At 35.6% G+C, this 12720-nt stretch overlaps 1 protein-coding gene across 38 annotated transcripts in view; it reads right to left on the reverse strand.

Moving 5' to 3' along the window:
* neb (nebulin) overlaps window positions 1–10847 on the reverse strand; it is a 65283-nt gene extending 54436 nt beyond the window's left edge. For 37 of the 38 annotated variants that reach the window (XM_051120026.1, XM_051120040.1, XM_051120036.1 and 34 more), the window contains exons 1-19: window positions 10744–10847; window positions 9932–10045; window positions 9616–9678; window positions 6048–6110; window positions 5124–5240; window positions 4258–4365; window positions 3971–4075; window positions 3757–3861; window positions 3567–3671; window positions 3266–3370; window positions 2935–3039; window positions 2706–2813; window positions 1968–2084; window positions 1378–1479; window positions 1191–1298; window positions 990–1094; window positions 792–890; window positions 261–365; window positions 70–177 (exon numbers count right to left, since the gene is read on the reverse strand). In XM_051120026.1, the coding sequence (XP_050975983.1) occupies window positions 70–177; window positions 261–365; window positions 792–890; window positions 990–1094; window positions 1191–1298; window positions 1378–1479; window positions 1968–2084; window positions 2706–2813; window positions 2935–3039; window positions 3266–3370; window positions 3567–3671; window positions 3757–3861; window positions 3971–4075; window positions 4258–4365; window positions 5124–5240; window positions 6048–6110; window positions 9616–9657 (1707 nt within the window). In that variant the 5' untranslated portion in view covers window positions 9658–9678; window positions 9932–10045; window positions 10744–10847. The remainder of the gene's footprint in view (window positions 1–69; window positions 178–260; window positions 366–791; window positions 891–989; window positions 1095–1190; window positions 1299–1377; window positions 1480–1967; window positions 2085–2705; window positions 2814–2934; window positions 3040–3265; window positions 3371–3566; window positions 3672–3756; window positions 3862–3970; window positions 4076–4257; window positions 4366–5123; window positions 5241–6047; window positions 6111–9615; window positions 9679–9931; window positions 10046–10743) is intronic. The other variant, XM_051120004.1, reaches the window with a different exon arrangement.
* Between the last annotated feature and the right edge of the window lie 1873 nt (window positions 10848–12720).

A 12720-nucleotide genomic window follows, 5' to 3' on the forward strand; every position in this document is an offset into this window, starting at 1 on the left:
AGTGTCACAATTACCTGAGAAATTTCACAGACTGTCAGGGTAAACAACCCAAAAATCCAATTTACTTACATCACTGGCAATGTTAGTGTGAGCACGGGCTGCCAGGATCGAAATTGCATCTCCTTTCACCTCAAATTTCTTCGCTTTTGTTTTATCCCATTCAAACTTGTAGCACGTCTGTGCAGAAATAGAGAAAATAGTGCATTATGATCAAGTTTCAGTTCAATGCACTGCTATGAATGAAGGTTGAATGCACTTACATCACTAAGGTTATACGCATTAACTCTAGACTGAATGAAGAAAGGGTAATCAGGAGGGAGGTAACACTTGAACTTCTCCTTCTCATACTTTTCCTTGTAGTTGAGCTGTAAAAAGAACAAAAAAGTGTCAATGATAATATATTAATCTACACCAAATGTATAATTATAAAGGCTAGTCTTACATATCATATATAAAATCATATTGCCCTAGTAAATTTCGCCATATTTTCTTAGTGCTCTGTGATTAACTTGATGAACACCACTAGATGGCTCCTCGGTCTCAAAAGGCTAGGTTTTATTAGGCTTTGTGTGCCTGTGACTTGCCACTCGAAATAGCTCAAACAACAGCTCTAATAATATGTCTAGGGATTCACTCTATTGTCAGTGGCACTCAGATGACAACTGTGCTCTAATAATGAATGTGGGGATTTTTCTAGGGCAACGTTTGACAAGGTCCATAAACCACCTGGTAAAATGTTTACTGTTTCTTTGTTTTTATAATTTAGTCATAATAATTAAAGCTTTACGTACATCGCTCAGCTGTTTGGCGTTGATGGCAGCTTGCACCAGAACAGGTGAGTCTGTCACCTGTGTGAACTTCACCTTGTCTGGATGTTGACGATAAACTTTCTGCAAAAAGAAACACACACAAAAGCACCTCATGTTAGGTTCTGCACACACCCCATTAAATATATATCTATAAATATATATATATATATACATACTTACATCTTGACATTGTTGAAGCTTCTTAGTAGCTTCATATTCAGGTGTAACAGTTTGAGGGAAGAAACACCTTGTCTTCATGTCCTCGTAATCAGCTTTGTACATTTGCTTTTAAAAGACAAAGAAAGCAAGTGTGAATACATAAATACATTTTATTAATCAAGAAGATGAAAATATACACTTATGTACATTAGGCTAACTTACATCATTCTTCAGTTCTTCCACCTTCTGGCAGTGAACTGTAAATACATCTTCGTAGCTACCAACATAATGACCCTTCACCTCATTTTCATATTTTTCTTTATAACGGATCTGAGGAAAGAGAAGAATATAAACTTGAGATATGCGGAAATATCAGATGTTTGTAGCAAATTTTGAAATCAACACTCACGTCGCTGAACTTTTTCAATACACTGTCCATCTTGAATTTGGGAGTGTCGCAGTAATTGATGCTGAATCCCCGTGATTTCTCATAATTAGCTTTATATACTTTCTAGAAAAGGCAAAAGAAAGACATGTCAGCAATGAGTCAGAGATTAGAGAAAAACTTGGTTTAGAGTCGTTGAAATTCTCAGAATAACACCTTGAGTAAATGATGAGAAGGAAATGCTTCATAATACTCATTTTGTTTTCATGTATGTGCCAAACAGTGGCCACACAGATAGAATCCCATCCAATTATCAGGTCTAATGAGATGTGATCATTTTAAATGAGCTGCATATTCACACTAACTGAATAATAAAGCTGTAATCCACAAACATAATTCACTCATTAACACTATGACACCAAAAAGTGCACTGCTAAAAATATATTTTAGTTTTTAGACCTCACTGTAACATCTTTGGTTTTGTCAATGTTGCCAGTTTTTGTATTTCCTTAAATAATTTATTATGCACAACCTTAATAAAAACCATTAGATCATAAACATTTCCTGTCAAAGCAGACCACTTTAATAATTGAGATACTGATTAAAATGCATACATCACTCAAGATGGTGCCTGCGTATCTCAGCTGTCTGAGAAGGGGGTTCTCTGTAGCAGGGAGAACGTTGTAATCGGACATTGCTTTCGTCTGCTCATAGTCCTGCTTATATTTGACCTGTTGAGATGGAAAAAAACATATATTAAATGACAAATGGTTGTAAAAGTCATTGGTTGTTTTGCATTGTTTAAAGATTATTTAGGTCTCAGAAAAGCTTTTCTATAAAGTCATCACAAAACAAAAATGTATCTTGATTCTCAACCCTGGTTTCTTTCATAGCTACTGTGCATAAAAATATTCAGGACCTAATCCTGTTTGTTTTTTTCATGTCCTCTCTTGTGATGCAGACAATGTAAGCTATGTAATTAGTAAGCAGGGATCAACAGAGACAACCAGATCAGACATGTGAATCTCTGGATTGACTCATGATCTGTTTAAAGAGTCGTCACCGGAAGGTCATTTCCATACAGTGAGTAATGTCTAAAAAAGTATGTCTATTGGTAACTACCTCACTTTTATTTTCAATTAGGACGCAATGCACTGTGAAAGAATGACAGAATGTTTGTTTTTTATATTTGTTTTGCGTTTTATAAAAAAAAATGAAAGCATTCTGCTTATGTCTAAGTTTAAATGAAAGAAAATACCAGATTTATCTGTGGTATCAGATTTGAAACTCCACTATGTGTGTGAGAGAAAAAAAGAAAAAGAAACGAGTGTAAATAAATTCCCAAAACTTACCGTACTTGCAGCTTCACGAGCCTTTTTATTGGAAGCGTATGTCGGTGTGTCTGTTTGCATAAAATAAATTTGGTCTTTCATATCTTCAAAATCAGCCGTATATTTTTTCTGAAAAGGAATCAAAGTGTCACTTTTTTGTACAGTAATAATGTGCATGTTTTATTTTGATAAATGCATTTATTTGAACGATTCTTTTAGAATATGTCCATGCTGGGTTCCTTGCACTTACATCACTGATGTTGTCCATAACCATTCTAGCAACAGCGACATCAAAATAGGGGGTTTCACACCATTTGCCCTTGACGTTCTTGTTGTAATCCTCATGATATTTAAGCTGTGAAGAATTAAAGTGTTTTTTATTATTTCCATGGCTTACATGCCATTCCCAAACACTATTTTAACAAGCACAATCTACTGTTGCAGGGACAAAAGATATTTTAATGTAATATTGTAGTGAACTGCTGTAAGTCTGATAGATGGAAACTAAAATAGGACCCTTTATTAACATTTCTGAAAAATAGAAATTGATTCAGAAAGCACCAAAATCAGGGAAGTCTTACATTACTACGATTGGCGAAGTTTTTCTTGGCCAGTTCCACCTCTGGGGGATCAGCCAGACACGTGTACTTTGCCTTGCGCTCATCATGGCCCTTCTTGTAAACAATCTGTGAAGGCAGAGCACAACAAATGTTTTATACAAGGGCAGTTCAATAAGAGCATGTGTAATACTATTTTCAACATGGATAACTAATAAATTATAATTAGTTTAGAGGCAAAAAGCTGTGTTTTCCCAAACTGTTGGATGCCAGTACAACTTAATGACAGTTGTTTTACTCAGTTAAATATCACAAGCTTACTCACATCACTGAGGACTTCTTGGGCCTTGGCTACCCTGCGCAGCTCTGGGCTGTCACTGTATGGATAGTACATGGTTTTATCCTCATCCCATGCCTCTGTGTACAGTTTCTGAAAGGGATGACAGTGTAAGTGCAGAATAATGACAATATAAATATCACTTTAGTACTTATTAAGACAGGAATCAGATATCTACCTTGCTGTAATTTGCTGCATTCTTCACAGCAAGAACCAATTCAGGGGCATCTGGAGGGAGCAAGTATCTATCCTTGGTTTCATCCCATTTTTGCCTGTACAGAACCTGGAAAAGGCATATGTAAAGTATGTTATGACAATGACAATAACAAACACAAGGAAAGGTACCAGGATTATGCTAGTTGGGTAGTCACTGGTTTGACACAACCACTTACTTTGCTGATGAGTTCAGAGACGTGCTTCACATGGGCAATCTCACGAGCTTCACCATCATAAAGGCTGGTGGTTTTGGCCTTCAGTCCTTCCATACGGTATTTCACCTGGGTTACCAAAAAAAATATTCACGGTCAGTTAAATTTTTACAACATTAAGAAGTGTCTGATAGTTGCTTATTAGGAGAGCTAAACTAAGAAGCATCAGTTAAAACAGCCCATGTGAACATCAAAATCTTGCAAACTATATTCCGACAGATTGAACAGATGTGATCATCAAGGGTACATACCTCACTGAGCTGCTCCTGGGCCTTCTTGATGCGAATCATCTCAGGTGTGTCAGCCGAAATGACATAGGGCTGCCCCTTTGATTTTTCATATGCCTCCCTGTATTTATTCTACAAAAAAAAAACATACAAATTTAGTTTGCATTATAGAGCAGTCAAGATAAGTTAGTAAAGTTAGTCTGATTCTTTTCAGGATTCTGTCACTTTTGATTAATTTAATGCATTCTAGCTGAATAAAAGTATTAATTTCTTTTTTGAACAATCTGTGAAAAATTTAGCAAACCCCTGCTGACGCTAATTCTACCTAATATGGCACCCTGAACCCAAAAACCAGTCATAAAACTCAATTTTTTGAAATTGAGATTTATGTATCATCTGAATAAATAAGCGTTTCATTAATGTACGGTTTGTTAGGATAGGACAACATTTGGCCAAGACACAACTATTTGAAAACCTGTAATCTGAGAGTGCAAAAAATCAAAATATTGAGAAAAATGCCTTTAAAGTTGTCCATATAAAGTTCTCAGCAATGCATATTACCAATCAATTTAAACATGATTTTTGGCAGAAAAGAAATCGATAATTTTGACCTATACAATGTATTTTTGGCTATTGCTACAAATATGCTACTTAAGACTGGTTTTGTGGTCCAGGGTCACATATCTGCTTTCATTTCAACAGTTTTCGAACTGTGGCCTGCAGACATGATGTTGTCTCACTTTAATAATTGAATTCAAAGTTATCACAGAGTATCATTTAGGATTATTAACAGTGGTGGTCTAATTCATTTCAATTAAATAATAACAAAATAGCAGTCTAGGAAACTTGTGGATTAATAGCACAAACTATTTTCTTTGTTATGTGCTTACATGGCTGTACTGGTCAAGCATCTTCTGGCTGTGCGCCAGGTAAGGAGTCATGAACTTGGAGGTGTCCACCTTCGCCTTCTTCCTGACCGTGCGCTTGGGAAGGCCACCAGGTCCAAGCTTAAAAAACAGCAATCAACATTTAAGACAGATGATGATGGTTCACAGAAACATTTCTAAAGTCTTTCAGATTTACAGAATTTCATCACCGAAAGCCAAACCTTAAAAAACGTAATTTTCAAATATTATAAGCATTCAAGCAGCATCTGAATTTATTTATTTTAGCCTATTTTGATTTACACCAAAACAGAAAATAGGTGAGGTAAAGATTTCATTTTCAGTATCCAATTGTCTAACACTTACCTTCAACATCCTCTGCAAATACTATTTCATTTGTTTACCATGCAGATTAGTATTTTATTTTTATGAAAACTTAAAGTTAAAAAGTTATAGAGAAAACTTTACAGGTCAGTAAATTAGTATTGGGTAAAAAAACCATGCAGAAAAACTACTGTAAATACACTTTTGTGACAGTCAAACCAAGCGCATTAAGCATTATATTAGTCTTACTTGCAGCTTTAGTCAGACATAAACTAAAGTAAACATCACATTAATTCACATACAGGAAGCTCCATTAACACACCCTCACTGTCATCGCTAGCACTGTGGCATTTGCATAGCTCTGAAACATGGGGGCTATTTTGTGTAAATGTGCTACACTCACAACTTACTCTGGACATATTATTCTATTTTCACTGACACATGAATTGTTAAACAAGGGAGTTTGTTTAATAATCCACTCTTTATGTCCACCATTTGGAGAGATCTTACTAATAAAAACTAAACCAGTATGTGAAAGGAATATGGAATAGCCCCCATGGCATGTGGAAGAGACGTAGATCCGTTTCCCCGGGGTAGATCATTTACCTCAACACCGTGAGACATTGAGGTGGTCGTGGTGGTGACTGTTGGACCCTCCTCATAGTAGTACTATAAATATAGGGAAAAACTCTGGGCTTTCAAAATGACGATCACACACTTCTGGAAAACCCTACAATCTAGGAAAGTGAGTTTTTCCTGCTCTGGTTCCTGCTCTGAAGACTGTTTAAAACAACAGTTGTGACTAGAAATATGCACACACGCAAACAAATAAAATTTTAAGCTGAACATATACACTACCAGTCAAAAGTTTTTAAACAGTAAGATTTTAGATGTTTTTTAAAGAATTCTTTTCTGTTCACCAAGCCTGCATTTATTATTTGATCCAGAATACTTGTAAAATTGTGAAATATTTGTACTAAAATAACTGCTTTCTATTTAAAGATATTTTAAAATGTAATTTATTCCTGTGATCAAAGATAAATTTTCAGCTTCATTACTCCAGTCTTCAGGGTCACATGATTCTTCAGAAATCATTCAAATATGCTGATTTGCTGTTCAAGAAACATTTATTATTATTATTATTAATATTTAAATCAGTTGAGTACATTTTTTTAGGATTCGTTGATGCATAAAAGGATCCAAAGACCAGAATTTATATGAAATAAAAAGTACACTATACCATTCAAAAGCTTGGAGTCAGTATATATATATATATTTTTTGGGGGAAATAAATGATAGAAATTAATACTTTTATTTAGCAAGGATGCTTTAAATTGATTAAAAGTAATGAAAAAGACATTTATAATGTTACAAAATATTTCTTTTTCAGATAAATGTTTGTCTTCTGAACTTTCTACTCATCAAAGAAACCTGAATAAATTCTACTCAGCGGTTTTCAACATAATAATAATAATAATAATTTTTTGGGCAGCAAATCAGAATATCAAACTAAATTTCTGAAGGATCATGTGACACTGTAGCCTGGAGTAATGATGCTAAAAATTCAGCTTTGAAATCACAGGAATAAATTACATTTTTAAATATATTAAAAAGAAACTATTCATTTTAAATAGTAAAAATATTTCACATTTTTACTGTTTTTGCTGTACATTGGATCAAACAAATGCAGGCTTGGTGAGCAGAAGAGACTTCTATATTTTAAAAAAAAACATTAAAATGAATACATTTGCAGCTATGTACTAACTAAATAAATAAATAATTATTCCAATGACTTTACATTAAAATGAATTAATTAGTCAGATTAATAAATCATGGGAACTATTTCTTAATTTGTGGCTATGGTATCTTATTTTTTCCTCCCACATGTTCTCTGCTTAGTAGTTCTGGGACATTAAAACCTAAAAATAATGTTGCTTGACCAATACTGGTCTTTCTAAACAAAACCATATTGATCTATATGTTGTTAGTCATAAAAACCTCTCTCAGTACAATGTGTTTTAACATTGATTTTTCCTGACAGAATGTTGTTTCCTGAAAACGACTTAATTGAATATATCAAAAGTTGCTTAGAGAATAAAAATATAGTAATGCTGTTGTTTTCCCAGCAGACCTCTATGACTATGACTGACAGAGTCGAATGACTGGCTGGGGCTAAGAACATTTTAGCACCCTAATGACCTCACCACTATTATTATATGCAGCTAATGTTATTGTCATGGTGGTAAATAGTAACAGCAGGTCAGGGAACAAATTCCAACACAAACACTCACATACATGTCTGAAAGCAGTGTATCAGATTCAGTCATACACGTGATTCCCTACTGGCATCTAGTCAGATATCATGACAGAATCTCTCAAATCGTAATTGGCTGCCAGATCACAAAGGCCTTCAAATAGTGTGAAACCAGAGCAGGAAAAATCTATGAATTTACAGGTACTAGAGGCTTCTTTATTTGGCCCGGTGGATAGCAGAAATACATATAGACATAGGTTTTAAGATTGCGTGATTTGTATGTACTTTTTTCAATTAACAGACAAAATACAGGAAACGGAATATGGTGAATATTCAATAAAATACGTGGTAAATCTAAATCTCTCTCTAAACCATCTACAGATGTTTTTTTCCACAGGTCCTCCCCCCAAAGCATTTTAACAGCATGACGTTAACAGCAAGAGGAGTGTAATTTACAACACGGCTCGTCTCATTTGCCTCTCTGCGAGTCTGCCGTAGATGTCCACTTCTATATTTGTATCTCTGGAAAGAACAACTCAGCCAAAGCTGAAGGCTGCTTTTCCATTAATGGGGAGAAAAGGATATAAAAAATTCACAAACCTTTGCCTTTCTATTAGTATTACATTCTTTCTATAAAACACTATAATCTGCAAATACTACTTTAAAAAAAAAAATTCAATACTGTATTAATAAAATCTACAAAAAAACAAACAAAAATGAACCCATGAATCTCTGCTTTCCACTGATCCAACGAAAGAAGCCGTCTTAATTAACGCTGATGTCTTTCAGGTCCTATTCTAAGTGTAGATGAAAGTAGTAGTGAAATCAGAGCGTATTATAGTCCAAAATGTCCTGTTGAGATTCCCATCTTCTCAAAAGGCAAGATGGCGAATTTTCCATTTCCTGGATATGTTAAAGGGGAATCCAAAAGCAAACAGTTCTTTCAAAAATACCTAATGAATGAGAAGTCAATAACTGTGAATGCAATAGTTTGGTAAACCCCAATAAGATATCTACAACAGAAATGGACTTGAAAGTATACAAGGCCTACTTTAACTCTATTTCTCTTGGAAATACTGAATTAAAGTATCAACCTTCTGCTTTCACTCTTCCATTGAACACTCAGACACATTTATAGAATTTCAATGAATAACATGACAAAAACAAATTGAAGTAAACAAAACTGCTGAAAGCTTCAAGAAGAGCTGTGGTTAAGTCTTGTGGTATTTCTTCAAAATACAACAAAACGTGGAATATATGCAAACTTATGCAAATTAAGCAATTGTCTATGTTTGCTTTGAAATATCACTAAATTTTATTTATCCGCTCATAATGAAGCTTGCAGTCGATTTAGTTGCTCTGAACAGAACATAATCCCACTGTTAGTATAAAGGTTGAGAGTATTATATCTAACAATGGTTATTTCCATTCAGGCTGGTTTGGTTTGATCAGAAAAACATTACATTAGCATGTTCATAATAAGTTCTTGCTGCAAAGGTCATTACATAACTGTCAAGTGAATGAGGGTTTGCCACATATGTAATTGACATCTCGCTAAGGTATTACATCTATTGAAAAGACTGCATTGGTACATTGATTACTGTGATGAAACGTACATTGAATGGAATTTACTGCACTAGAGCCTCCAAGGAGGAGGTCATTTGAAATGGGATCCAATGCTAATCATATACGACATGGCAGCTCCTACTGAACTGCTGACGGTGGAGGTATCATAGATCACTATTCATAGGGTTCGCCATTATACCTTTAGGATTGAGATCTATGGGGCGTTAAGCTGAAAAGCCTATATAGGCTATTCAAGTGGCAAAGCAAAATAATGCAGAGCAGAGAATGAATGAGTGGACAACCTCTAAACAGATGGCAAAATATGATCTGCAATGCATCAAATTTGTATCTTACCTCCTCCACAATCTCCTCTTCATACTCTTCTTCTGATGACATCTTCAAACAGATTTAGTGAGTCTACAAAAGCAAATTTACATATGTAACTAAACAGCATTAAACTAATTTCTGTTGCAGACAATGAGACATAAACTGTTTTTGAATACTTTTTAAGGCAGATAAAAGTTGGAAGTTGAAGTGACCCTCACTGAAGGATTTCAGTTTCACCAGGACTTGAAGGACACTCACAATGTTCACAATACGCCAGGAACGATCTGTCAATTTTAATGTTGAAGTTAAAGAACCAAACTAAAAAGTGCAAAAGCTGACATACCTTTACTATAGAAGGTTACAGTAGAATTTCAGCAACCCTACAGTAAAGAAGGGTGTTCGCTTTCCATCCACTCGTGTCCCAACCTGCTATTCCACTTTATGTATACCTGCAAACCTAAACAAAGACAAAAACGTGTCAGTTTTCCTCTGACTGAGCTGATGCTTTAGTGTGGGTGGATCAACAAAAGCAAAAATCCTAATTTTCTGTTGAAATCTCTCTGCAGGCCTTGGTGGGTGAGAGGGTTTGACACCTAAGACCCCCCAAAACGCTGCGCCTCCTGGCTGAAGCCTTGCGACAGCTGCTCTGAATCGCTCTAGCTATTTGTCATGTAAGCCAATGCTGCAGGCTGATTGGCTGGCTTTGTTTAGCTAGTGGAGCTCCAATGCCTTCTGAGGCTGCAGGTTAAATTTAGGTCTGACCACTAACTACCCTTTTTTAGGACCTGACTCCCAGAAAATGACATCAAATGATGTTTTTCTATGCATTTTCATTAGAAAGATTGAGAGGAATGTAGATGGGACTTTTACAAACTCCTGCCCGTGAGGTGAGGTGCTTCAAATAGTCTTCCAGGAAAAAAACAAAGTCCAGGAATAAGTTCCAGCTTTGAGTAATTGGTAAATTGGTTGTTCCTGCAACAATGGCCAGCCAAGACAGATGATTCTCATCAGGCCGTAGTTTAAGGACGCCTTGAGCATCACTTCCATCTACCAACAGGCTGTAGAAGATGGTCAATCCAACTGAGCAGGCCATGCAAAGAGTGCTGGAGAGTGTAATCTTGTGCGGTTTGATTTCATAATTTTTCCTTTGCTTACCGGTGACTTTAAAGTTAAAACGTTTCCCAAGCTGCCAGAGCCTCCCCAACTCTTCCCTCCTGAGAAACGCTGGGCAACAGCTCACAGCTGCAACGGCACTCCGGTTATCATGTGCTCCTATCCACCAATCAGTGGGCAGTATTCTCAGGTTTCAAATGCTAAATATACATTAGCGACCCTTCAGAAAAGTGCACCTGTTCAGCAAATCATCAGTAATACAACTATGAGGAAGAGAAAAAAAAAACACTGGAAAATACCTGTTTTTTCTTAATGAGGGAAGGTAGGGATGTTGCATTCTCCAAGATGGAGTTAAGTGGAGGTATGTATCAGTTTAGGGAGTAGTGGAGATCCTGAAGTTTTCTCTGTGAAGATGGCCAGAGAAACTTCTTGATGTCACTGGTTTGTATCCAAATGTACATGGAATCCAAAGGCTGAAATCAGGTCAAGGCTGGGGGCAAGAGGGAAATAAACTTTTGACTTGGCTACCAAATTACAAATATCTAGAGTGACTGGGGATAAGAATGATTCGATTCTCAGTCAATATACTATCTATAGGCACTATACTCAATACACGTGCACATTCAATCATACGTGCACTATATAGCTCAGTACAATATACATCTTCACATACTGCCTTTATATTTTCTTCTGGATTTTGCCTAAAAATTCTTGGACTGTATTTATGACCGGACATGTCCGAATAGGCTACATCCTGTTTGGAAAAGCATTCAATTTCTCGCAGTTGACTTGTTTTGTTTTTGTTTTGAAGGGATAGTTCATCCCAAAATCAAAATTCTGTCATTAATTACTCACCCTCTTGTTGTTCCAAACCAATAAGACCTTTTGTTCATCTTTGGAACACAAATTAAGATATTTTTGATTAAATATGAGATCTTTTTTGACCCTGCATAAACAGTAACAAAACTGATACATTCAAGGCCCAGAAAGGTAGTAACGACATCAATAAAATATAGTCCAGGTGACAGCAGTGGTTCAACCGTAATGTTATGAAGCTACGGGAATACTTTTTGTGCACAAAGAAAACAAAAATAATGACAGTAATTTCTTCTTTTCCATGTCAGTCTTTGACACTTGCTCATGAAAGTACAAAAACGCATTTGTGTGGTGCTGCTGACACAGGAGCTGATGTTCTGTCATAGAACGTCCAACTCTCTTAGTTCATCATCCGTATATTCGATGCATTTAATTTTGGGTGAACTATCTCCCTCTTTTTTTAAGATTTATTTTTGGTATTTTTATGCCTTTATTTAGAATAGACAGTGAAGTTGGACAGGAAGCGATGTGGGGGGGGTGTCAAGAAAGGTCCACAAGCCGGGATTCGAACTCGGGCAACATATATAGTGCAACAGCGCTTCTCTTTAACACCCAAGTAGGCATTTTGGGTGATCTGACCACCCTAATTAAGGTTTAAGTTTGGTAAAAGTTGCTTATTATTATTATTATTATTATTTTAAGTATATATCGGTTCACGTTAAAATAACGTTAAAAGTTTGTTCTAGGAGCCTTAATGAAATACCTTGTGCCCCAGTACTGCTAAATTATTTTGTGATGACATTGATCACAGTGTACAGACCTGAGAATTATTTTCCTTGACAATATTTCCCTTATGAAAATTAACCATGGTTTTATTATGGTAAAAGTGTAGTAACCACATTTTTTTGGCGCATTAATTACCATTTGTATGACTATACTGTAGTTTAGTTTTACTACAAATACCATGGTTGAACTATAGTTAGTGTAGCAAGACCATGGTTAATCTGTGGTTACCATGGTTTAATTATAGTAACCATAGTTTTTTGGTTTTATTTGTAGTAAAACCATGGTTAATTTTCATAAGGGTTCAGCAATTATGTAATGTGTATTTTCTATTAGCTGTACAGAATTGCAACTAGGGGGTCCCCCATTAAAAATCTTGTTCTGGGATGTAAAATACATGTTTTTTTTTGCCCAATTCTG

This window comes from Labeo rohita, chromosome 9 (genome assembly GCF_022985175.1).
Source record: "Labeo rohita strain BAU-BD-2019 chromosome 9, IGBB_LRoh.1.0, whole genome shotgun sequence".
Lineage (NCBI taxonomy): Eukaryota > Metazoa > Chordata > Actinopteri > Cypriniformes > Cyprinidae > Labeo > Labeo rohita.